The 27506-nt window shown below is 45.0% G+C and overlaps 1 protein-coding gene across 2 annotated transcripts in view; it reads right to left on the bottom strand.

Annotated features, from left to right (window-relative positions):
- Positions 1 to 27506, bottom strand: part of RPTOR (regulatory associated protein of MTOR complex 1) — a 304649-nt gene that overhangs the window by 186270 nt on the left and 90873 nt on the right. For both annotated transcript variants that reach the window (XM_084646962.1, XM_084646963.1), the window contains exon 4: positions 7319 to 7477. In XM_084646962.1, coding sequence (XP_084503088.1) covers positions 7319 to 7477 — 159 coding nt within the window. The remainder of the gene's footprint in view (positions 1 to 7318; positions 7478 to 27506) is intronic.

Here is a 27506-nt window from a genome sequence, read left to right as displayed (position 1 = left end):
TGGAGGCATCCACAGGGGAGAGGGTCAATATGGAGGGCTGCATGGGGCAAAGTTGCCCTGTCCAGCCGCTCATGGGACCTGACTGCATGTACCATTCAGCCCTGGGAGTCTTCCAAGCTGCTTCTGGACTGCAGCATAGGGTAGCTAGCATGCAGGCACTCAGGTTGTGGTGTGGGTGATGCAGCAGGAGCCACTACTCTTGCAGTCATTAGTGGCATGAGCCGCTCAAACAGTTGTTTCTGCTGAGCTCGGTCTTCCTCCCTCGGCTGCCATGCCTGCTCCAGGAACGACAAAGCAAGTGCCTGCTCCTGCACTGAAACCCTGTCCTCAAGCTGTGCAGCCAGACTGGGTCTTTCCTCCGGCCTCTTGCCATGCCTTTCCTCTAGCCACAAATCCCTCTGTCTTTGATTCAGGATCCGCTTGTTGGCCCTCTCCAGAACTTCAACCACAAGTTCATCATGGAAACGGTTCCTCTTGGAATAGTCCATGAAGGTCTGTTGGCCCAGGCTTCTGCTGCAACGTGGGCTAGCTGTGGAGATGCTGCCGTCAGTAGAAGTCGAGGGGCCTGGAACAGGACAAGGCACAGAGGGTTATTGTCTCAAATAGCTCAGTGCAGGAGCACAGAAAAAGTCCTCGGGGATTTCAAAGACATAAAATGATACTTTCACAAACTGAACATCAATATATTGTGAGAGGGATGCTTCAGGCCACAGAAGCTCCTGGACACAGCCTAATTAATTGCCGCAAAAGAGGTCCAGACACAACTGTTAGTTAAAAATGCAAAGCTGTTTTTATTTTAGAAAACTGCACAACTAGTTCGGTTTTTTGCAGGGGAGGCATCAGCAGCTATGCGACAAAAGCCTTTTCTATCAGTGCAGTCTTTCCATATTTTGGAGGACATAATAGCTTTTGTGGTGCCTGCTGGGCAAAGGGAGAAGTTCTTTCAAGCTGCTGGTGCGAAACCTGAAGTTTATAGTAACTGAACAGTACTCCGATGATGGGGACAGGCTAGTCAGCTACTGAGGTGTTCCTGGAAAATATGTCCCGCTCTGAAACATGACTACCTATCTGGAGTTCCTGCTTCAGAAAAAGTTTGCAGCTATCAGCACCCAGGATTGGGTCAGAATTCATGAGAAAAATCAACAGGATGCTGCATTAGCTTCCACATGGCTAATCCTGTCATGGCTGCATGCAAACACACAGGACTCCATAGCCTTCCTCCCCCTCAGCACAATTCTGGACAAAGTTTCCAACCCCAGCCATATTTGGCACAAATGATTTTATCATCTGTGGACTTCACTGACTACCTGTAACTGAAATGGACCAGATTTGTAAAACTGAGCACATTTCCACTTGCCCCACACCCACACTGTTTCCAGATGGCCTGACAGACCAGTGAGTGGTTACAGAGTGGCATACTTACAGGCATGGCAATGGAAGGTTATTACCTTTAAGAAACATGAATGGCCCTAGCAAAAATCTGTGCCTTTCCAGTAACAATACACATCAAAGATGTTCTTTACAGTTTGCATTTCCCAATTGTCACTTTGAACGCCACGTGGTAGGGAGACAGAGGGAAGGGGATGCCAAGGCACTGACATACAGTGCGCCATTAGCTTATATGCATTGCTAGCGAGGGCTTCTCATAACCTTTGCTTTGGTTCATAAAGTAGAAATCCTGCCCATTACTGTATTAACATACATTGAAATGGAGCCAGAAACTTACCAGGCTCAGGGGTGGCTTCAATCAGCTCTGGAGTGGGCAGTTTCTCAGGGGAACATCAAATGGCTCCTTCAAGCGTAGGCCCAGAACATGCTGCTGCTGCTCCAAAGTTGCTTTGGGACCGGTTCCAGCAACAGAGTGAGTCCACTGTCCTCCCTCGGTGCCTGCTGCTGACTCCCATCAGTCACCATGCTGAATACTGAGGCCAGCAGACGACCAGCTGACCCAGTCATCATCACCACCATTGGCTCCATGCTGGGCACAATGCCCAGCAGCTGGTCAAACTCCTCATAAAACTGGCATGTCATCTTCTCCCTGCACTGGCCTCCGGTCTGGTAAACGTGAAAAGCTGCCAGCTTCTTTGCTGTTTGCGTATGCATAGTCATTCCTAGTACTCTCACTAAAGTCCACAGTTTTGCTGGCTGGGCACCAGAGATTTACCAAAATCTGGCTGTGCTCCCACAACCATGAAGCAGCATGCTTTGCAAAAGGCAGCTGCTGTTCAGTCTCCACTGCAAACACAGAAGGCTTTCTGATGGTGCATTTGCAGCTGAGTGGTCAGAAGACAATGGAAGGGTTAACGTTGACTCACTGAGCTGCTGCTGTACACCATGGGGAGTTGCTCCTGTTTTCATTAGAAAGGACAAAGGAAGTTGGCCTATGGGATTGTGGGATACTTTTGGTGGACTTCCAGGACCCAAATCGGGGGGGCTGTACCTACACTGCAAAGCAATAGGGCTTGAGCCCTTGATCACAGCTTGACTGGGGCTCGGATCATCCAGTCCCGTAGGGTCCTAGGACCAAGGTTGAGTCTGAGAGATTTGTGTATAGACAGGAAGAGATTTGGGGTTCAAATCTCAGTCTGACCCCAGGCTTACATTGCAGTATAGATATACCCTAAGTCAGTGGTTCTCAACTAAGGGTACACAGAGGTCTTCCAGGGGGTACATCAACTCACCTAGATATTTGTCTAGTTTTACAACAGGCTGCATAAAAAGCATTAGCAAAGTCAGTACAGACTAAAATTTCATATGACTTGTCTAAATAACTGCACTAAATACGATGTGCTGAAATGTAAGTACAATATTTATATTCCAATTGATTTATTTTATAATTATATGGTAAAAATGAGAAAATCAGCGATTTGTCATTAACAGTGGCTGTGACACTTCTGTCGTTTTAGGTCTGATTTGGTAAACAAGTAGTTTTTAAGTGAGGTAAAACTTGGCATACGCAGGACAACTCAGACTCCTGACAGGGGTACAGTAGCCTGGAAAGGTTGGGAGCTGCTGCTCCAAGTGGCTGTTCTGGCCCTTCCTTTATATGTGCAGTCCTTTAACAGTTTAAAAATGTAAGTAGGGTCGGTGGCAGTGATGAGTCCTGGCACGCTGGAGACCTGGCCTTGGGGACAGAAATAATACATTCTGCACACAAGCGACGAGTTTTGTGCCGCTCCGTGTGTGACATTTTATGCAAGTTTACAAAGGTGCAAATTATCACATTATGTAAGGTGTGATATATTTTCAAACAACATGTATACGCCCATAAATTTTAACTTAAGGTCAATACACCCTGCCATAAGCAGCGGCAGAGGTAGGGCACAAGTTTGGCAACTGTGGCAGGTGGCGGAAGAGTGTCAGGGGAGTAGGTGGGTGATACCAATTGGGGGCATGGCAAGGTGTATTTGTAAGGGCATTTGGGAGGCTAGGGGTAGCCAAGAAAAGCAAGTTCAGACAAGGTTCAGTGGCTGGGGGAAAACCTGGGATAAAAGTCTGGGGACAGCTAGGTTTGTGTGGGTATCCGAGGAAGATGGGGTGCCTGGGTTAGGATTTTGTGGGAGCTTGGGGAGGGGTTGGTAGGTATATATGAGTGTCTGGGACGCCTGGGGCTGGCTGATTGCTGGGAGAAAAGCCAGGGACCAGTACTGAATCCCTCTCACCTGCCGCTGCCATTGCTGCCACCATTTGCCTGCTGTTACCACCTGCTCTTTCTCCACTCTGATCCAGCGGGGACATGCAAAGACAGAGGCCGCTCATTTGCCTGCACCAGGTGCACCACAGCAACCTCTGGCAGCTGTGAGCTACAACTGCAGCCACCCCCGCGATCCTGCTTGCCTGCATTCCTGCTGTCCCATGTGACACTCAGGGCTGCAGGAGTATGCCAAGGGCAGCCAGGGTGAGTGAGTGTCCCACAAGATGTGGGATGTTTGGCAAGTCTGTCGACAGGCCACTTATTGGTAAGGTAGTTTGTCCCCAGTCCATGCCACTGCACTTACAAGAGCAGCAGACTAATTTTATGGGAGGAAAATGAGAGGAAAGGGTTAAAGTGTGAATAAATACGGTCCAGAAGAGTTGGCACACCCAAATGTTGGGACCCAGTCTCCAAATTATAGTTTTCTTCTATCTTTGGATACTCAGCAGTATTCCATAAGTAACAATATCACCTCTTTGCAGTTACACAGCAGGTTTATGAGTAATTTTCATACAGTGCTTAAAAGGATATATTAGCATTATTACAACATGCATTTTAAGAGCTTCCTGGTCAAGAGGATCTTCATATTAGAGGCCCATTTCAGACCTCCGAGAAATGGATACATATGTTAGTGTGATTTTAAAAGATCAATAGTATGTTGGGGATACTGATTTAGTTGATTTAGCAATAGTATGTTGAGGATAGCTGATTTAGTTGGGGATCGGTCCTGCTTTGAGCAAGAGGTTGGATTAGATGACCTCCTGAGGTCCCTTCCAACCCTGAGATTCTGTGTTTCAGCCCATCTGCTATTTCAACCGGGAGGGAAGGGGGAGCACATGTTGAGGCTCATTAGCTTTTACCTGGTCCTAAAACTCACATCCTTACAAATGGTCTCTAAAAATTATTGGTTTTCCCTATTTTTATCATATTTTTCCAAAGTCCTCCTTTGAATAAGGGAGTGGGAAGAGTCACTTTGCTGCCTTCCCTTCCAAAAGGGAGACAACGTTTGTTAACACATTGCAAAAAGGCTATTAAATTTCAACCTCCTTTATGCAGATCAAATCTTTCTCCCTAGACTGGACCATAAATCAGAAGGGGCCCCTCATCCTAATCACCAGTAGAGTCCTTATCAGATTACCCCAGCTTAGACAGCAAGCAAATTGGCAAATACCCAGTAAGTTCTTAAAAATGCATTTGGCATAACACAAACGTCATTGAGCAATAATATGTTCCTCTTGCATGTGTAACACATTCTGCCCAGCATTATTTGTCTTATTTATTACCCATTGCCATTAAATAAGAAGAAGATCTCTGCTATTTGTTCTTACACCAAATTCAGCTTTCAAATGAGTTATTTAAAATGATGGGCTGAATGCTAATCAAGTCTCCAATTTAGATGCACTGGAATAAAATTATATTCCCCTCCTGCCCCAATTCTCTCATATCACTCCTAGATTCTTTTTCAACTGCAAAAAAACCTAAAGATGTGAGAAGGGTGCTGTGACATTGCACGTATATGATTTTATAAAAATATGCTAATGAGTGTGAATATAATATAACTGGAATATGCTTCATGCAAAAGGTCTCTTGTAAAGTATCATTACAAAGATTATAATCTACTGAGTGTGATCATCCTATTTATATAAATGTATCACTCTTGTATCTGAAACTAGAAATATGAAATATAACTCTGAGGTCCTATTTTAGTTATGCAAAGTGTGGGCCATTAATGGTGGTTTGGAATCTTAATGGCTCTCATTAACCAGGACAATTAACTGTATATGGCTCTGTTTTATTTGTAAGTCTTTCTGTATACCTGTAGGCTGGCAAGTGGGTAATGAAGTCTTACAGTGACATGAGATCATGTCATCTGAACTGGAATCCATCTTTAACCTGGTGCTTTTCCATTGAGAAGGAGTGGGTGGGAACCCAGAGGGGCAAAGGATTCCAGCCTTATGCAAAAGATATATAAGGGGGTGGAACACAACAAAGCCGGGGGGCATCATGAGAAATCCCCTAACTACCACCTGAGCTGGAACAAGGGCTGCACCAGGGGAAAGGATTGTGCCCAGACTAGGAAGGCATCCAGTCTGTGAAAGAAACTTATTGAAACATCTCTGAGGGTGAGATTTTATCTGTATTCAGTTTTATTACTGTACTAGACTTAGACTTGCATGTTTTATTTTATTTTGCTTGGCGATTCACTTTGTTCTGTCTGTTACTACTTGGAACCACTTAAATCCTACTTTCTGTATTTAATAAAATCACTTTTTACTTATTAATTAACCCAGAGTATGTATTAATACCTGGGGGGGAGGGGAGGGGCAAACAGCTGTGCATCTCTCTTTATCAGTGTTGTAGAGGGCGAACAATTTATGAGTTTACCCTGTATAAGATTTATAGAGGGTAAAACAGATTTATTTAGGGTTTGGACCCCATTGGGAGTTGAGCATCTGAGTGTAAAAAACAGGAACACTTCTTAAATTGCTTTCAGTTAAGTCTGCAGCTTTGGGGTACGTGGTTCAGACCCTGGGTCTGTGCTGGAGCAGACTGGCGTGTCTGGCTCAGCAAGACAGGGTGCTGGAGTCCCAAGCTGGCAGGGAAAGCAGGGGCAGAGGTAGTCTTGGCACATGAGTTGGCAGCCCCAAGGGGGTTTCTGTGATCCACCCTGTCACAGGTGCAATGTTGTTCTTGGCACAATACAAATCAAAAACTAAAACAGAAGCAAGTTATATAAAAATGGGAGCAAGTTCTCCCTCCACTGGATGCAACTTTCAGCGACTGACAGTAAGTCTCTATTGCAACTGTACCAAGACAGTAAATAAACATTGGAATAAACCTGTGCTCTCCATCATTTACCTTTCATAGGTGCTAAATGCATGAATGAAAAGGGAGGCAAAGTACATCCAACTTAATTAGCCATAATTATGAGCCCCAATGTAACAGAGTAGCAGTTTCGGTATTACTATGCGATACCGCAGCTGTACAAATACTCAATTCTGCCAGCCTTGCTGTCCTCAGTAAAAGTGACAAAGGCCTTAATGCGAGAGTTCCCTACTAACTGCACTCACCAGCACCAGGACACTCTGTACTTTAGAACTGGGAACTGAGAATATTTTACTGTCTCCCATGCACTGTACTGGCACAGCATGAACAATAGCTATTCAGGGTTCATTGCCACTCTCAGCATAAACTCTATTTTAACAGGCTAACAACTAAGCCAATGACACAAGGTAGGGAAGCCGAGCATCTGAGAAGAGGTACACCTTTTGCTCCAAATCTGGTAGGAGCGAGGTGTGCAACTTGAGAGAGAAGGTAGAGGGACTTGGATATAGTTGGCACCTTTAATTACTCTGTAAATGTCCCCTCTGACTATTTGAAAAGCAGTATTAACTAAGGCTCTGGGAGAGCAAGTGTTTATTTAGCACTTCTCGGGCAGAGGGACAAGATGCCTGTTCTGACAAAAGAACTTTGAGAGTGGACAAGGAACGAGGACAAATGTCAGTTCTGGAACCAAACATTCATGAAGTCATTTTAATCCCTGGAGATTAATTTCCTCTCCTACAAATAGTAACAGATTTCACAGTGCGTGTTCCTTTTTAGCCACACTTCTAGCTGACGCACCTTGTTGAAGACCCAGATCTCCCCGTTCACTGTTGGCCTGGGAACACCATGCCCATTGTAGTGAAAGAGGACCCTCTCTTCCTTGGCATTTCGACGCAGCGATGTACATAGTTTCTTAACTTCATCCACAGTAGGATCGAGGCTCTGCTTGTACCGGGCCTGATGACACCAAAAATAAGTGAACAGTATTAATTATGTGCACATGCATATTTGAGATGCATAGAAGCATAAACACTTCAATACACAGGAAACAGTATGCATTACATATAACGCTCGCTAAACAACCAAATGGCAAAACGTTTCTGCCACTTTTCTTCTCTCCACTGTTTGACCACTTTACCAGTCCTGTGCACACCTTAACTCTGATCCATTTCACCCAAGGACTGCTACTGGCATTCCAAATGCCTTAACAACTTCAAACATCTGCTTTTATTTACTGATTTTAACTCAGCCTACTCCAACATTGTTTTCGTTTCCCTATTCACAATTTCCCCACAAATTACACCAGCCTGAGGCTCAGAATTGACAATATTCAGTCTTGCACTATTGACACATTTATGGTCAGATATTTCTGCAACCTTTCAGGGCTAGATATTGGTTCTAGCCTTGAAAGGCCCAAACAGGTAAAACAGCTATTTTAGGTAACTGTTTAAATGTTTTTAAAATTATTTTTCTTCCCTTCTGAGCTTTGTATAGATGGACTCTTGGTACAAAGGCACTTCTCTTTACTAGTGGATAGATACAAAAATAGCCCCAGTAAAAAAAACATAACATCTAAAACAGTGGGTCTCAATCATTTTTCACCTCAGAGCTAAAATCCTCCTGCCATTTCTTGCTGGACCCACCAAAATGCTTTTCAGACACAAAAGGATTGATGGATTGAGGCCACAGCAAGAACCCATAGCTGTTTTGGGATAGGGGATTGCTGGGCACTGAGTGGAGATAGCAATAGGAGTGAATGGGTGCCCAGTGTGGGCAAGGTATGCTGATACCCAGGAAGATCCTGACCAAAAGAGGGCAGTTGCTCCCTCCCAAACACTCAGCTGGACCATTACTGCTGCCTCCAGGTTAGGAAGAAAGGGGAACTCCGGTGTGGTTTCAGCAGGACTGAACACAGAGGCACAGCAGATATAGGAAAAGAAGAGAGCAAACTGTCTTCTCTCCCCCGCCCATTACTCTCGCTGGGTTGTAATAAATTGGTTAGTCTCTAAGGTGCCACAAGTACTCCTTTTTTTTTAAGACATGAAAGCTTTTGCAGGAAAAAAATATGCCTCCCGATAAAGGTCAGAAAAATAGCTGGATTGTGGCAATAGTCCGGTCTAAATATAATGAAGCTATATACAATTTCAGTAATAGCTTCACTTTAAACTATGTAGGCTTCTCCATCACAATAGCTCATTAACATAAGCAGTTCTGCAAGGTGAGAAATGCTACTGGGTCTCAAAATAAGATCTCTCCTCCTTTGCACATATGAAAGACTACGTTAGAAGAATGCTAAATTAAGAGATAGTCACTTTAAAGGTCAGCTAGTGTCCAGTACATGCCAAAATAGGTTAAATAAGCCTGATGAATTATGGGAAAATAAACTAATGCCTGCACTATCAGCCAGCACCAGTTAACAATATTCACCATTAATTCAGACGAACTTTTTGAACTATGTCATGTCAAAGTTCTAATCTACTAGAACACTGGATCGTTTGCTGGAGCTGGCTACCTAACTTTTAGCTATTATTGTCAGCTATCAGATTGCTACAGAGTCCATGCACTTCAGACTTACTGAATGTGCCAATTATGCTAAGGACTTTATTATTAATTTTATTCAAGATTTTTATATTAAAATTATAGGTCATAGGCTGACATCCACAACTCAGAACACTGAGCAGATTGCACCAAAGAGTACATCTTTTCTGACAAACACATTCCAACAGAGACCATGCACCCCAAACCCTACACTGGATACCTGCAACCTGATGATCATGCAGCAATGTTAAATGGGAACCAAAGACACCTAAAGGAGCAGCAGCTTTCACTTTCCTTCTGGACGATCCTATTATAACCTTGGGTGCTTCAACTTAACTACAGCTCAGTCCTAACAACATATTACATTGTAACACAACACTAACACAATGTTACAAACATGAAAATCCCAGAGCATTTCAGCCCAAGTTGGAGCATAACATCAGTGAAAATCAATGCTACAAGACCATTCTTACTCAACGACTTGATGAGGGAAGTAGAAGTAACTATGACTTTAACAAAGCCAACCACCTTAAAAACATGCATTCAGTGTATAAAACCATGCAGATTCCAATGCTTGTGTGTCAAGGGCCATAAAATCTAAGCAAACAAGTTCAGCAAATCTTCCACGTGGAAGCTGGCTTGCTTGTTAAACTAAAAGGTGTACATTGAGCCAAAGCCTGGTGACAAGAAAACGTCTTTCAGTTGTCCTTTGGAAAGTCAGAATCTCTGTCTCTCCCTGACACTCAGAACAGACGTATCTAAGGGACTAGAAATCCAGAATCACAATGGCCTCAAGAACTAAAGCTGCTATATTACAGCAGACAAGTCCCGCATATAAGAATAGGACAATCTTAAACAGATACAAAACATTTTCTACCTTAGACTGTGCACCTTAAGTACAATTTTGCAAACTACGAAGACAATTAAATCATTTTTTAGGTATTAAAAGACTTCCATAACCATTCCCAGTACAACATTTTACGTTTGTTGTACCTTTAATCAACACAACAGACAGCTCAACAGAACTGTGATAATTGAGAAACATTAAAACCAAAGTTAACACTCAGCATTTCAAGCCAATAAGCAAAAAGAATGCCTTGCAGTGCCTGGTTTCATCCCTTTAAGACACATTCCTGAGTGTCGGACCAGCAGCAGACACCTAGTGAGGCAGGGAGGCAACCTAGTGACAGAGGATGTGGAAAAAGCTAATGTACTCAATGCTTTTTTTGCCTCTGTTTTCACTAAAAAGGTCAGCTCCCAGACTGCTGCGCTGGGCATCACAAAATGGGGAAGAGATGGCCAGCCCTCTGTGGAGATAGAGGTGGTTAGGGACTATTTAGAAAAGCTGGACGTGCACAAGTCCATGGGGCCGGACGAGTTGCATCCGAGAGTGCTGAAGGAATTGGCGGCTGTGATTGCAGAGCCATTGGCCATTATCTTTGAAAACTCGTGGCGAACGGGGGAAGTCCCGGATGACTGGAAAAAGGCTAATGTAGTGCCAATCTTTAAAAAAGGGAAGAAGGAGGATCCAGGGAACTACAGGCCAGTCAGCCTCACCTCAGTCCCTGGAAAAATCATGGAGCAGGTCCTCAAGGAATCAATTCTGAAGCACTTAGAGGAGAGGAAAGTGATCAGGAACAGCCAGCATGGATTCACCAAGGGAAGGTCATGCCTGACTAATCTAATTGCCTTTTATGATGAGATTACTGGTTCTGTGGATGAAGGGAAAGCAGTGGATGTATTGTTTCTTGACTTTAGCAAAGCTTTTGACACGGTCTCCCATAGTATTCTTGTCAGCAAGTTAAGGAAGTATGGGCTGGATGAATGCACTATAAGGTGGGTAGAAAGCTGGCTAGATTGTCGGGCTCAACGGGTAGTGATCAATGGCTCCATGTCTAGTTGGCAGCCGGTATCAAGTGGAGTGCCCCAAAGGTCGGTCCTGGGGCCGGTTTTGTTCAATATCTTCATAAATGATCTGGAGGATGGTGTGGATTGCACTCTCAGCAAATTTGCGGATGATACTAAACTGGGAGGAGTGGTAGATACGCTGGAGGGGAGGGATAGGATACAGAAGGACCTAGACAAATTGGAGGATTGGGCCAAAAGAAATCTGATGAGGTTCAATAAGGATAAGTGCAGGGTCCTGCACTTAGGATGGAAGAATCCAATGCACTGCTACAGACTAGGGACCGAATGGCTAGGCAGCAGTTCTGCGGAAAAGGACCTGGGATGACAGTGGACGAGAAGCTGGATATGAGTCAGCAGTGTGCCCTTGTTGCCAAGAAGGCCAATGGCATTTTGGGATGTATAAGTAGGGGCATAGCGAGCAGATCGAGGGACGTGATCGTTCCCCTCTATTCGACATTGGTGAGGCCTCACCTGGAGTACTGTGTCCAGTTTTGGGCCCCACACTACAAGAAGGATGTGGAGAAATTGGAGAGAGTCCAGCGAAGGGCAACAAAAATGATTAGGGGTCTGGAACACATGACTTATGAGGAGAGGCTGAGGGAGCTGGGATTGTTTAGCCTGCAAAAGAGAAGAATGAGGGGGGATTTGATAGCTGCTTTCAACTACCTGAAAGGGGGTTCCAAAGAGGATGGCTCTAGACTGTTCTCAATGGTAGCAGATGACAGAATGAGGAGTAATGGTCTCAAGTTGCAGTGCGGGAGGTTTAGATTGGATATTAGGAAAAACTTTTTCACTAAGAGGGTGGTGAAACACTGGAATGCGTTACCTAGGGAGGTGGTAGAATCTCCTTCCTTAGAGGTTTTTAAGGTCAGACTTGACAAAGCCCTGGCTGGGATGATTTAACTGGGAATTGGTCCTGCTTTGAGCAGGGGGTTGGACTAGATGACCTTCTGGGGTCCCTTCCAACCCTGATATTCTATGATTCTATGACAACAAGGAGGCTAAGGAATGGAGGCCTTGTTCTATCACACTCGCTGTTCTTCAGGAGTTTCCTCACTAGACAAAGGCAAAGGAAGACAGCCTCAGCACTGGCTTCTTTCTTATTCCTTCTCTCTCCCCACTTACAGTATTATTATGAAATTGCTGATTTGCAAAATGTGCATCTTAAATCATACTCTGCCTGTTGGCACCTTTACAAGACACTATAACCAGAGCCCTCAAGTAGTGGGTAATTTTTCAATTCCCACTTTTTTTTTTTTTTTTGAGAACTTACTCATTGAAATATCCCTCATGTCCTTTTAGCATAAATATTAAATATAGCTCACAATTCATGAAGACGAATGCATACTTTAAAACAAAAGCCTGCAGATCTACAGATCTGAGACAAACATATCATTTACACATTTATAAACACAGGGATGCAGGAGGAGGGGACGGGAGAGGGAGCAGAGCCTGTAAATGAGCAGATAAACGCCTGTCTGCCAAGGACTTTTAGCCATCGATCCACTCAGCTTGTTCTGATGCACATTACAAAAAACTAATATCTATTAGTTTTACCCATGATAAGAAACAATCAGCCATTTGTTTTGTGTTTTTGATAAACCTTTAAGATCTTTTTCAGTGATGTGGAGGAGAATCAGAAAAACAAACAACAACAAGGAAAGTCCAGCTTTTTACTATTTCATTGAAGGGTGGTGGTAGAATCAGGGGTGATAGTGTGTGGGAGTTAACATTCATAATAAGATGATAATTGCATCCATTTCTCTTTCCAGAACTGCTGCTGCAAAGTCTGTAGAGGGGAGAGAGTGGGGGATTGGTGTACAAAGAAGAATATGAAGACACCAGATTGTTTTTTTACTCTTAGTTATTTTACCAGCTGTCAGATTGCCAAAGTGAGTTCTCTAAAACACTGTGCACAGCTGTTGTCCGGTATTGGTGACAGCTCAAATCTTGTACAAACAGTAAATCAGGATACAGGAATCCAGACCAAAAATACATATCACTCATCTAACGAAACTGCAACTTAAAGTCTCCTTTTCAATAAATGCGCTCCTGCATTTTGATTGCTTTGTGTCTTAAGACACAGGCATCCCTATCTTTCTATGAAATGTTGCATCTATTGCCTGCAATTTTATTTTGTTCTTCAAGAAGGAATATTTTAAACTCTGAACAAAGCTCCATTTAGGGAATGATGGAAGGGCTGAGATTGAAGTGTTCTCTGTTCAAGCCCATCCTGTAAAACTGAAATATTTCATAGTGCATGTTTATTTTCTTTTACTTACATAGAAATGAAGAGTCCCCCTCTGCAACAAAACACATTATGAGGAGAGCACAACCTATCGTTCTGTAGCCTAGAAGACATAACCGCACTCGGCATGATGAATGCGATCTCCTTTGCCAAACCATTAGATTAGAAACAGCAAATTTTGAATGGGTGACAGAAGCTACAGTTTGCATGGAACAGAGTTAATTTCATGAACAGAACTGTATAAATCTTCTATAAAAACTTCAGTGAGAGGAGCTTTATAAACACTTAGAGATTGATGACAACAGGTTATCCTTGGGAACTGAAAGACCATTTTCCTCAGGATGTGGTGTCACTGTGCCTCCGTGGGTCACAACTGAGAATACCAAATTCAGGACAAACTGCTGAGAAATAGGGTAGACACCCCAAAACTGGTGGTTATTCTCCCATAAGATACACCAAAGCAGCAACAAAAGTAAACTTCTGTTTCAGCACACTGGCTGACAAGAAGACAGAAAAGCAGTCTCCTTAGGTATTCCAGTCCTCGATTCAACACCCAGCCCTGGTCTACACTAGCACTTTAGGTCGAATTTAGCAGCGTTAAATCGATGTAAACCTGCACCCGTCCACACGATGAAGCCCTTTATTTCGACTTAAAGGGCTCTTAAAATCGATTTCCTTACTACACCCCTGACAAGTGGATTAGTGCTTAAATCGGCCTTGCCAGGTTGAATTTGGGGTACTGTGGACATAATTCGACGGTATTGGCCTCCGGGAGCTATCCCAGAGTGCTCCATTGTGACCGCTCTGGACAGCACTCTCAACTCAGATGCACTGGCCAGGTAGACAGGAAAAGAACCGTGAACTTTTTAATCTCATTTCCTGTTTGGCCAGCGTGGCAAGCTGCAGGTGACCATGCAGAGCTCATCAGCAGAGGTGACCATGATGGAGTCCCAGAATCGCAAAACAGCTCCAGCATGGACTGAACGGGAGGTACGGGATCTGATCGCTGTATGGGGAGAGGAATCCATGCTATCAGAACTCCGTTCCAGTTTTCGAAATGCCAAAACCTTTGTCAAAATCTCCCAGGGCATGAAGGACAGAGGCCATAACAGGGACCCGAAGCAGTGCTGCGTGAAACTTAAGGAGCTGAGGCAAGCCTACCAGAAAACCAGAGAGGCGAATGGCCGCTCCGGGTCAGAGCCCCAAACATGCCGCTTCTATGATGAGCTGCATGCCATTTTAGGGGGTTCAGCCACCACTACCCCAGCCGTGTTGTTTGACTCCTTCAGTGGAGATGGAGGCAACACGGAAGCAGGTTTTGGGGACGAAGCAGATGATGATGATGATGAGGTTGTAGATAGCTCACAGCAAGCAAGCTGAGAAACCGGTTTTCCCGACAGCCAGGAACTGTTTCTCACCCTGGACCTGGAGCCAGTACCCACCGAACCCACCCAAGGCTACTTCCTGGACCCGGCAGGCGGAGAAGGGACCTCCGGTGAGTGTACCTTTTAAAATACTATACATGGTTTAAAAGCAAGCATGTGAAAGGATTACTTTGCCCTGGCATTCACGGCTCTCCTGGATGTACTCCCAAAGCCTTTGCAAAAGGTTTCTGGGGAGGGCAGCCTTATTGCGTCCTCCATGGAAGGACGCTTTACCACTCCAGGCCAGTAACACGTACTCGGGAATCATTGTACAACAAAGCATTGCAGTGTATGTTTGCTGGCGTTCAAACAACATCCGTTCTTTATCTCTCTGTGTTATCCTCAGGAGAGTGAGATATCATTCATGGTCACCTGGTTGAAATAGGGTGCTTTTCTTCAGGGGACACTCAGAGGAGCCCGTTCCTGCTGGGCTGTTTACCTGTGGCTGAACAGTAATGTTCCCCGCTGTTAGCCACAGGGAGGGGGGGAGGGCTGAGGGGGTAGCCACGCGGTAGGGGGAGGCAAAATGCGACCTTGTAATGAAAGCACATGTGCTATGTATGTAATGTTAACATTAAGGTTTACCCTGAGAGAGTGTAGCCACTGTTTTATAAAATGTGTCTTTTTAAATACCGCTGTCCCTTTTTTTTTCTCCACCAGCTGCATGTGTTCCAATGATCACAGGATCTTCTCCTTCCCAGAGGCTAGTGAAGATTAGAAAGAAAAAAAACGCACTCGTGATGAAATGTTCTCTGAGCTCATGCTGTCCTCCCACACTGACAGAGCACAGATGAATGTGTGGAGGCAAATAATGTCAGAGTGCAGGAAAGCACAAAATGACCAGGAGGAGAGGTGGCGGGCTGAAGAGAGTAAGTGGTGGGCTGAAGACAGGGCTGAAGCTCAAATGTGGCGGCAGCGTGATGAGAGGAGGCAGGATTCAATGCTGAGGCTGCTGGAGGACCAAACCAGTATACTTCAGTGTATGGTTGAGCTGCAGCAAAGGCAGCTGGAGCACAGACTGCCACTGCAGCCCCTCTGTTACCAACCGCCCTCCTCCCCAAGTTCCATAGCCTCCACACCCAGACGCCCAAGAACGCGGTGGAGGAGCCACCGGCCAACCAGCCACTCCGCCACAGAGGATTGCAAAAAAAAAAAAGAAGGCTGGCATTCAATAAATTTTAAAGTTGTAAACTTTTAAAGTGCTGTGTGGCATTTTCCTTCCCTCCTCCACCACCCCTCCTGGGCTACCTTGGTAGTCATCCCCCTATTTTTGTGATGAATGAATAAAGAATGCATGAATGTGAAGCAACAATGACTTTATTGCCTCTGCAAGCAATGATTAAAGGGAGGAGGGGAGGGTGGTTAGCTTGCAGGGAAGTAGAGTGAACCAAGGGGCGGGGGGTTTCCATCAAGGAGAAACAAAGAGAACTTTCACACCGTAGCCTGGCCAGTTAGGAAACTGGTTTTCAAAGCTTCTCTGATGCATACCACGCCCTCCTGTGTTGTTCTAACCGCCCTGGTGTCTGGCTGCGCGTAACCAGCAGCCAGGCGATTTGCCTCAACCTCCCACCCTACCATAAACGTCTCCCCCTTACTCTCACAGATATTGTGGAGCACACAGCAAGCAGTAATAACAGTGGGAATATTGGTTTCGCTGCGGTCTAAGCGAGTCAGTAAACTGCGCCAGCGCGCCTTTAAACATCCAAATGCACATTCTACCACCATTCTGCACTTGCTCAGCCTGTAATTGAACAGCTTCTGACTACTGTCTAGGCTGCCTGTGTACGGCTTCATAAGCCATGGCATTAAGGGGTAGGCTGGGTCCCCAAGGATACATATAGGCATTTCAATGTCCCCAACAGTTATTTTCTGGTCTGGGAATAAAGTCCCTTCCTGCAGCTTTTGAAACAGACCAGAGTTCCTGAAGATGCGAGCGTCATGTACCTTTCCTGGCCATCCCACGTTGATGTTGGTGAAACGTCCCTTGTGATCCACCAGAGCTTGCAGCACTATTGAAAAGTACCCCTTGCGGTTTATGTACTCGCCGGCTTGGTGCTCCGGTGCCAAGATAGGGATATGGGTTCCGTCTATGGCCCCACCACAGTTAGGGAATCCCATTGCAGCAAAACCATCCACTATGACCTGCACATTTCCCAGGGTCACTACCTTTGATATCAGCAGATCTTTGATTGCGTGGGCTACTTGCATCACAGCAGCCCCAACAGTAGATTTGCCCACTCCAAACTGATTCCCAACTGACCGGTAGCTGTCTGGCGTTGCAAGCTTCCACAGGGCTATTGCCACTCGCTTCTCAACTGTGAGGGCTACTCTCATCTTGGTATTCATGCGCTTCAGGGCAGAGGAAAGCAAGTCACAAAGTTCCATGAAAGTGCCCTTACGCATGCGAAAGTTTCGCAGCCACTGGGAATCGTCCCAGACCTGCAACACTATGCGGTCCCACCAGTCTGTGCTTGTTTCCCGAGCCCAGAATCGACATTCCACAGCATGAACCTGCCCCATTAGCACCATGATGCATGCATTGGCAGGGCCCATGCTTTGAGAGAAATCTGTGTCCATGTCCTGATCACTCACGTGACCGCACTGACGTCTCCTCCTTTCCCGGTATTGCTTTGCCAGGTTCTGGTGCTGCATATACTGCTGGATAATGCGTGTGGTGTTTAATGTGCTCCTAATTGCCAAAGTGAGCTGAGCGGCCTCCATGCTTGCCTTGGTATGGCGTCCGCACAGAAAAAAGGCGCGGAACAATTGTCTGCCGTTGCTCTGACGGAGGGAGGGGCGACTGATGACATGGCTTACAGGGTTGGCTTCAGGGAGCTAAAATCAACAAAGTGGGTGGCTTTACATCAAGGAGTATTTCAGGCAGGACTTCACGGAGGGTTCCAATAAGAAATGGTGCACCTAAGTTTTTATTCTTATTGGAACAAGGCGGTTAGTCTGGCCTCTGATTGATACATGGCTAGATTTACCTTGCTGCACCTTCTCTGTGAGTGACTGCAGTGTGACTTAGAGGAATGAGTCCCCTAGACGGGGGAGGGAGGGGAAGCAAATGAGTATAAAACAAATCTGGTCTATTTCTTGTTTTGATCCACTCCATCTATCTTTTAGATCTTTGGCTGGCAGCAGACGGTGCAGAAGGACTGCATGCCATCCACATCTCATGGCTGCCTGGCAGAAGATGATGCAATAGGACTGCTAGCAATCTGTATCGCCTGCCTGCTCACCATAAGACAGTTCAATAGGACTGACTGCAGGACTAAAGAGAATGACCTGGTCGAGTCACTCCAAATTTAGTCCCTGCACCCATGTCTGCCCAGGCGCTCCTGGCTGACACGGCCAGGAGCACCTCGGACATGATGAGGACGGCTACCAGTCGTACTGTACTGTCTGCTACCACAAGGCAATGGGTTGATGCTGCTGTGTAGCAATGCAGTACCACGTCTGCCAGCACCCAGGAGACATAGGGTGACGGTTACCTGAGCGGGCTCCATGCTTGCCGTGGTATGGCGTCTACACAGGTAACTCAGGAAAAAAGGCGCAAAACGATTGTCTGCCCTTGCTTTCACGGAGGGAGGGAGGGAACGGGGGCCTGACGATATGTACCCAGAACCACCCGCAACAATGTTTTAGCCCCATCAGGCATTGGGATCTCAACCCAGAATTCCAATGGGCAGCGGAGACTGCGGGAACTGTGGGATAGCCACCCACAGTGCAACACTCTGGAAGTCGACGCTAGCCTCGGTACTGTGGAAGCACTCCGCCGAGTTAATACACTTAATGCACTTAGAGCATTTTCTGTGGGGACACACACACTTGAATATATAAAACCGATTTCTAAAAAACCGACTTCTATAAATTCGACCTGATTTTGTAGCGTAGACATACCCCCAGACACTATACTTAATGATGAGTGGTTATTTAAAACCAATTTCATCAAACAAAAAGGGTTTTTCTTATCCCAAAGGACCAGCCACATACCCAGGTGAATATATAATTCAGATCTTACCTAATAATCACACTGTTGCCAATCCTTTGGAATCTAAAATCTGTAGGTAGGTAGATAAAATTGGTTAAAGGAATCAAATACATACAACAATTGCAAGGTTCTTGGTTCAGGCTTGTAGCAATGATGGAATAAACTGCTGGCTTGTTAAGTCTCTGGTTGCTTCTAAATGGGAGCATTGGTTAGAATGCTTCCATTAGCATAAGTTCATAGTCCAGAGGTTTGAGCAGGAAAGAGGCAAAATAGAGATGTTTCCAGGGCCTTTTACAGCTTCTGCCAAGTGAAGGGAAACCTATTGTTCTCTCTGGGGAAAATTACAGGTAACAAGATGGTACTTGGAGTCAGATGGGCAAGTCACATGTCCATGCATGATTTCGTTTAGTCATAGTAGAGGCCATCACAGGAAAGTCCATTAAGTGTAGATAGGTATTTTCCATGGCCCACTTTGAGTTAAGTGTTCGTTGATGAGCCATTTAACTTGAATAGTCCCTTCAAGATGTGCAAGCTAAATACCATGTGGGTGTTACATTTGAAATACAGGTTCATAGTTAATATTCATAACTTCATATACAAAAATGACATGCATACAAATAGCATAATCATATTCAGCAAATCATAACCTTTCTATAGACACCTTACTTGACATATTTTGTACAAGATTTGTTGCAATTATATAACATTGGTAGCAACAATGATCTACATGGTCATATTTTATCAGATAACGTCACATGCGGACACCTACACCGTTGGTCACTTAGCTGTTAAACACAAAGTTGTACGTGAACACCGTATGCAAGTACAGTGGTGGCACAAGTGGCTTTGTTATTAGTGGAAAGAAAGATATCATTGGCATATTATTGATGTGTTGTGGGCACAGTAAGAACTTACAGAAAAGTTTGTATGAACTCAATGAGATACTTGAAAGCTAAAGTCGCGGGCTTTAAAACTTCCTACAAGCTACCTTCTAAATTAGGCAGACAAATTCAATGGTGAGCCTACTGGAAGTAGGGTGATATCTCCCATGCTTCCCCCATCAAGGTCTCTTCATTCAGCTCTACATATAATGCTAAAGACATTAGACATTTCAGGGTACAGGTCCACATTGCTAATCAAAAGCCACAATTACTCATTCATTATACTGTTTTGTAGAATCTATTTTGTTTTGCATTTAACTATTTATATTTCAGGTTTCACAGCTCTGAGAAACAAAGCAGTACACGTCTTTGTTCCCACAGTCTGCCCAGCAGGCTTGCTTCACAACTGTATCAATTTTATAGCTTACAAATTTGCAGCTTACAAATTCACAGCCAATACCCGCTTCTCAAAAAGATTTGCCAAGGGCATTGATACATAAAATCATAATATAGTACCTTGGTTTTAAGATTAAGTGGATTGAAATGCATCACTATGCACTAACCCATGGGCAGTTGTTTCTTCCAGGTACTGGGAGAGTGCATTAAATCTTTGAACAACGCTGAATAATAATTAACCTGCTGTCTAGGACCGTTCATTGATCCTAGAATTTTAACTCAACTTCTGACTGGGAAGGCGTGCCTTTCTTTAACTCATGGTTTTGTTTTCTAATTTTTTTTTTTTTTTAGCTTTTAAACCTATGTCCTTCTTGTCTCTTCCAGATCTTTAGAGTTAGTTTATCCCTACACAGGTGTTTTTCATCCCTCTCCATGCCGCATTTTCCGCTGTCATTATTTTCTTTCTTAAGTTATTTTCCACCACATTACTTTTGCCCAAAACATACCTTCAGGATGCTAGACAAGCTGGCAACACTCCCTTACGTTAAAAGCAATTATCTGAAAAGTTTCTATCAGGCTTTAGGTCAGTACCCACTACTCAGATAGTAGTTTATATTATTTTTAAAATAAAGAGTCACTAATTATTTTTTAAAGTTACTGGGCCACTGATTGTTACAGCACCTGAAGACCATGCTGGCCTCTCTTAACTTACACTAGCTGTTAACAAGAGGTAACAATTTTCTATTGCTGTTATTGGGCACTGGTACAATTTCCCTCTTTTACAATATTTGTTGGAATAATTTTCTTTAGCCCTTGGCAAGAAGCCTTTGTCTCTTGTCACAGCTATCAGACAGGACAATCTGAATTTCCATTCCTTTCCAAATGCTATCCAGCTGTATCTGTCATTCCTAACTGATGCCACAATTGTAGCCTTAGAGCTGTCAAAATGCCCAGCTGACATGCACTGATGAACAAGTATGAAATTGATGAAAGTGATGTCAGTTGGCTTTACTATATGAATATGATTTTCTATCACCTTAATTACTCAAAAGCAATAACCTTGGGGAGTCCTGATCTGGATGATCTTTTGATGATTCTATTTATGCAATCACAGCTACAAGTTTTGCTTATTTATGCAATATTACCACACTATAGTATCCACACTCTCACATTGAGAACTGTACATCACCATCTATGATCAGGTCTTATTTACTCTAACTGATTAGCTTGAGATTCCATTTCAAAGCAAACTGAAATGCAGGAGACTTTTTAAGTTCCAAAACCTCAACAGAATCTAAACATTAACACCACATTTTAACGCAGAAATTGAAAATCATTCCCCTCCCCACACCAAATAGCTAGCTAAAAATCAAGTATTCAATCTAGAGTTCTGTATTTCATATGCTACAGATCAGGATAACAGAAGCATCTGAAGTTGTGTAAGAGGTGAAGATCCCTGCAGAGTTTTAAGTAAGGTCTTTCATTCTCCACAAATCAAGCTATACCTAATTTCTGCAGCAAGGTTCTTTAATTCTGTGGCATTCCCATACAGCAGTCTGGAAATTCCCAAGTAACCTAATTTAAATTAAAAACTTGATTTTTCGATGAACTAAATGAGAAACTGAATAATACATTAATTACAGTAGATTATTAATTATTATTACTTGTGTTATCCTAGTGCCGAGGAGCCCCAGTCATGGACCAGGACCCCATTGTGGTAGGTGCTGTACATACATAGAACAAATAGGCAGTCCCTACCCCCAAAGACCTCACAATTGAAGGGCATGGCTACACTTGCAGATGTAGAGCGCTGTGAGTTAAACCCACCTTCGAAGAGCGCAGTAGGGAAAGTGCTGCAGTCTGTCCACACTGACAGCTGCAAGCGCACTGGTGTGGCCACATTTGCGGAGCTTGCAGCAGCATTGGGAGCAATGTATTATGGACAGCTATCCCACAGAGCACCTCTTCCCATTCTGGTACTGCAGCTTGTGGGAACAGGGTGGAGAGGCTGGGGCATTCTGGATTCTGTCCCAACACCCTGTGATGCAGCAGTTCGCATCCCAGCAATCCCTGTGCCTCCGTCCACATTTGGCACCATCTTTCAACATTTTTTGTACTGCACACTCTATCTTCCCTTTCGGTCTGCGGGAATGGAGCCCGAACTGCTGAGGAGTATGCTGACAAGTCTCACCAGCACGTCACATTCGGCCGTCGAGTTATTCCTTATGATCCAAAGTGACAGTGAGGGCTCCAACGATGATATCGACTCGAGTAACACATATAACACGAGTTTGCTTGTGGCATTCATGGACATGCTCACCACTGTGGAACGCCACTTTTGGGCTCGGGAAACAAGCACTGAGTGGTGGGATCACGTCGTCATGCAAGTCTGGGATGACGAGCAGTGGCTGCAGAACTTTCGGATGAGAAAAGCCACTTTCATGGGACTGTGTGAGGAGCTCGCCCCCACCCTGTGGCACAAGGACACGAGATTGAGAGCTGCCCTGACGGTGGAGAAGCGGGTGGCTATTGCAATCTGAAAGCTGGCAACTCCAGACAACTACCAATCGGTCACTAACCAGTTTGGAGTGGGAAAGTCGACTGTTGGAATTGTATTGATGCAAGTTTGCAGGGCCATTAATCGCATCCTGCTCAGAACAACCGTGACTCTGGGTAACATGCATGACATTGTGGATGGCTATGCACAAATGGGTTTCCCTAACTGCAGAGGGGCAATAGATGGCACACATATTCCAGTTCTGGCACCAGCCCACCTAGCCTCCAAGTACATTAATCGGAAATGGTATTTCTCTATGGTTCTCCAGGTGCTTGTGGATCACCGTGGGCATTTCATTGACATTAACGCAGGCTGGCCTGGAAAGGTGCATGATGCATGCATCTTTCAGAACACTGGCCTGTTCAGGAAGCTGCAAGCCGGGACTTTTTTCCCAGACCAGAAGGGGGAAGTTGAAATGCCCATTGTCATCGTTGGAGACCCCGCTTACCCTTTAATGCAGTGGCTCATGAAACCCTTCACAGGGAGCCTTGACAGCAGGAAGGAGCACTTCAACAGGCTGAGCCGGTGCAGAATGACTGTGGAGTGTGCTTTTGGCCATTTAAAGGGCTGCTGGCCCTCTCTGTATGGGAAGCTGGATCTGGCCAATGACAGCATCCCTGCAGTTATATCTGTGTTCTGTACCCTCCATAACATTTGTGAAGGGAAGGGTGAACGATTCACTCAGGCATTGAACTTGGAGGTTCAACATGCGGAGGCTGAATTTGAACAGCTAGAGGGCAGGGCTATAGAGGGGGCCAGAGCAGGGCTGCATGCCTTAGGGATGCCTTGAGGGAGCAATTTGAGGTTGAAAGCCACCAGTAATGTCTGGTGCCCTACACAGGAGTGAAGTGCAGCGGTTCCAGTGTTAGTAGGAATCTGTATTTGCTATGCTGACTTGCAGTGCCTGTTTCTTTCCTGGCTAAGGTATCTTTTACTTTATGCAATAATAAAGAAGGTTTTCAAAGCCAAAAAATCCATTTATTGAAAAGAGAATTTATTTACTGAAAAGAAACACAACTGCTTAGGAAACAGAAAGGGCAAGGGGGTGGGGTGGGGAACGGTACAATCACAGGTTTGTGTACGTCCTGTTATCATACTCAGCCTTCCTGTCTGGAGTGCTGTGCAATGAGTGCTGCACTTCAGGGTGGCTGTACTGCATGGTGGTGGGGGTTGAGCTCAGAGGGTAAGGGTCATAGTTTTCAGGGCTGGGTGGTGAAACTACAGATGTTGGAGGCAGCTGGTGGTGGTAAGAACCCGGATGTTGGGGAAAGTGGGTTGGAGGTGACATGGGGACACAAGGGAAAGAGTTTTGGGACACGGGCTGCAGGGGAGTCAGGCACAGTAGTGCTCTACCTGCATGGCTACGAGCGCCTGGATAGAGTCCGCTTGGCGCTCCATGATGCTCATCAGCCGATCCGGGCTTTGCTGCCGGAGCACCGCGCTTTTGTGCCGGCGCTCCTCATTCTGCGGGCGGATCCTCCTTTCACGATCCCGCCACTCCTGCACTTTTTGATTTTCATTACTTGAATGCTGCATTACTTCATGCAACATGTCTTCCTTCCTTCTACGTGGCCTCTGTCTGATTCTTTGGAGTCTTTCGGCTGGTGATAACATGGACGGCTGAAATCTCAACGTTGCATCTGTAAAGGCAAAATGCAACACTTAACAGAGGCAGCATTGTTCACACCAGACAGAGCAATGATTCCCCCGTACTTAAGGGCAAGCACAGTCTACACAATAGCATAATTTGCCTGTCCCAAAGCGAGCGCACACAACCCACGGGAGCCCCAAAATGGTGAGTAAGCACAGGTTCAAGCGTGACTGATTGTTTCACAGTTGTACTGTCCTCTGGGTTTCTGTGCCTTGGGGAGAGCCAAAAATGGCAGGGGGCCCCTATACTGAACACTGTCCCCACATTTTCCACAGGAGTTCATCCTTGAAGATATCCCGCTGCTGAGGGTGACCTGGGAAGCAAGGGAGGGTCTTCTACTGCAATGCGCTTTCGCCCTGGCCCGTATGCAGCTTGCCTGTTTGCAGCAATGGTCCCCCGGCCCCTCACAGCACAGTGACGTGAACAAGTTAGCCTTACTGGGACAAGGATCACAGTGGCTCTCCCGAGAAACCTGCACAAGCGCATTGTCCAAGTTCTGGATGAGACCTTTGAAGAGATCACTGAGGCCAATCACCGTGATGCGAGAAAGCACATCAAAGCCCTATTCCGCATCTAGGCATGCATGCAGACCTAACCCTCCTCACCCCAAGAGCCTGCACCGAATCACTTCCTTCCCAAAATAAGAAAAGGAGTACTTGTGGCACCTTAGAGACTAACCAATTTATTTGAGCATAAGCTTTCGTGAGCTCACAGCTCGACTAACCAATTTATTTGAGCATAAGCTTTCGTGAGCTCACAGCTCACGAAAGCTTATGCTCAAATAAATTGGTTAGTCTCTAAGGTGCCACAAGTACTCCTTTTCTTTCTGCGAATACAGACTAACATGGCTGCTACTCTGAAACCTTCCCAAAATAAAAGCCACTTACCAGGAACCTCCTCTGGTGTTTGTCCTTCCCCAGCACCGGCCGCCATGACTGGCTACCTTCCTCTTGGCTTGAGAACAGCTCCTGGCTGCATACATCTAGGGATTCCAGGGTGTCTTCCTCCGCCTCAGCACACTTGCTTCTGCTTAGCTCCTCCTCCTCCTGCCTTGTTGCACTGACCTGTGAGGTGTCCATGGTGGTACTTGGAGTGGAGGTGGGGTCGCCCCCAAGTATTGCGTCCAGCTCTTTGTAAAAACGGCAGGTCATGGGGGCAGCACCGGGACAGTGGTTTGCCTCGTGGGCTTTGCAGTAGGCATTCCACAGCTCCTTCCCTTTAACCCTGCACTGCTGTGCGTCCCGGTCATGGCCCCTTTCCATCATGTCCCTTCATATCTGCCCGAAGGTATTGTATGGACAGCTTCCTCCCCCCAAACACTGATGAGGTCCAGCACCTTGCCATTGCTCCATACTGGGGGTTGTCTGGCACGTGGAGGCATGGTCACCTGGAAAGATTCGCTGAGAGCACTCCACGCCTTGCTGAGCAAACAGGAAGGGGATTTTCAAAATTCCCAGAGAATTTAAAGGGTGGGTCTGACAGTTGGACACCTGAGGGCAGGGCAGTAGAGTTCAAAGCGATGACCAGAGTGGCTAGAACAGGCAGTGTGGGACACTTCTGGAGGCCGATCAGAACGCACTAACAGACCAGGGCGTCCACCCTGGTGCCGCAGCACTCCAGCGGGGGCGCAGCAAGCATTATTCCACTCGCCGAGGTGGAGCACCAGGAGCACTCTAGCCGCGGAGTCAGAGCGCTCTAAGTGCCTTGCCAGCATGGATGGGTAGTGAGCTAGTGCGCCCAGAGCTCCTTTAATGCACTCTAACTCGCAAGTGTAGCCATGCCCTTAGTATAAAGACAAGAGCACAGATGGAGCCTCACTGATGGGGTGGTGCAAGGAAACAATGAGGATATTGGTCAGCATGATCAGGAATATTATCAATTGATTACACTCATTATTATGTGAACTTTAAATTTTAATGTTGCCTGCCCCCTACACAACAATTGTTAGTTTCAATATGCCACATATTCCAGTATTGACAATATACTGCATTTAAGACATTGTTAGGGGAAAGCTGGAGTTTTGGCTGCCGCAGTGGGGGTGGTTGTTGCTTCTGGCACTGAAGAAGGCATAGAAAGCAATTTTAGATTATAAATAAATGCATTAGCTGGATGTTTTTTATAGCATGCATAACAGCGAAACAGTTCAAACAGATTTAATAAAGCATCTTTAAGTTTCAAAGTTACTGCATTGAAGGGGAGCATTTCATACTTGTTTCAGGCTGTTTGCAGACTCAGGAAGAAAACACTGCATTATTTTGCTCGTTTCACATTTTCAAGGCTATCTCAAAAACCAAGTGGGCTAGAAACAATTTTACAAACAGAAAAACAGACCACTGAATACAGTTTTACAGCCTTGGTTTGATTGATGATACTTCTAGTTACCCTGTGAGGAAGATCCCTGAAATCACATCTAGAAAGGAAAAATTGTTTATAAAAAATTGCCAGCATTCCAAAAATTAACAGTGTCTGGTTGATATAGGTATGTGGTGTCGAAGCAAATATTACATATTTGTATACATTTAGCAACTAACTTGAAAAATGTTAGCTATTGACGTATTTAGGAAATTTTACATAAAAGCTTGGAAAGACTTTTTAAAGACTATTTTACAATTTAAAAATATGCTTAAATAGATTCTTAAGCATCTATACTTTATCTTATATACAGTTTACATACACGTCAGTTATCCTTTGCTTCCAGTAAATGACAGAGTGCCTGTCCTCAGGACAAACCACAAAGACATTCATAGCCAGCCTTCCAGTGTTCAAAATATGGAGCCCCATCCTACCTGACAAATCAGAGGCCGTTTTCCCTACATCATAAATAATCTGCAAACGCAAACATATTATCTGCCACTACCCTTCAGTCAGAGAGGTTGTACTGCCAGTCAAAACTAGAAATAGAGAGTCAGTCACCTGCAAAATGAGTGGATTTAAACATATAAAGCGTACACAACCGTGGAAGCTTTAGAGAGAAGGACAGTGCTAACAGGGCTGAGAAAGTTAGGATGATAGCTTTAAGGGTTATAATTTGAGTTAACTTTTGATTCATACAATGCAACTATTCTAATGCTCTAGGACAGTGCACACACTATTTCAAAATGTATTTCATTACATAATATACACTAACGTAACTGACATTAATGTAATTTGCCAATGCTAATAAAATAATTAAAACATCCTCTATGTAACCTGAAGTACCCCCAACCAGGCACACAGTCTTGAGCAAGCAGACTTTGCAACAGGTCCTGGAGATCAACAAGTTCAGGCTTAGCAGGCAACAAAATTACAACTAACAACCCAGGGTCTCCAGATGCATCAAGACCACCTCATGGCCAAGGTGTCAAACGCAAGAGAAAGATCTGAAAGAATCCTCACGGACACTCTCTTTC

This window comes from Lepidochelys olivacea (assembly GCF_965140295.1).
Source record: "Lepidochelys olivacea isolate rLepOli2 genome assembly, chromosome: 14".
In the NCBI taxonomy this organism is placed as follows: domain Eukaryota; kingdom Metazoa; phylum Chordata; order Testudines; family Cheloniidae; genus Lepidochelys; species Lepidochelys olivacea.
The sequence above is the reverse complement of the archived record's forward strand: the minus strand, read 5'-3'. Positions and strand labels throughout refer to the sequence as shown.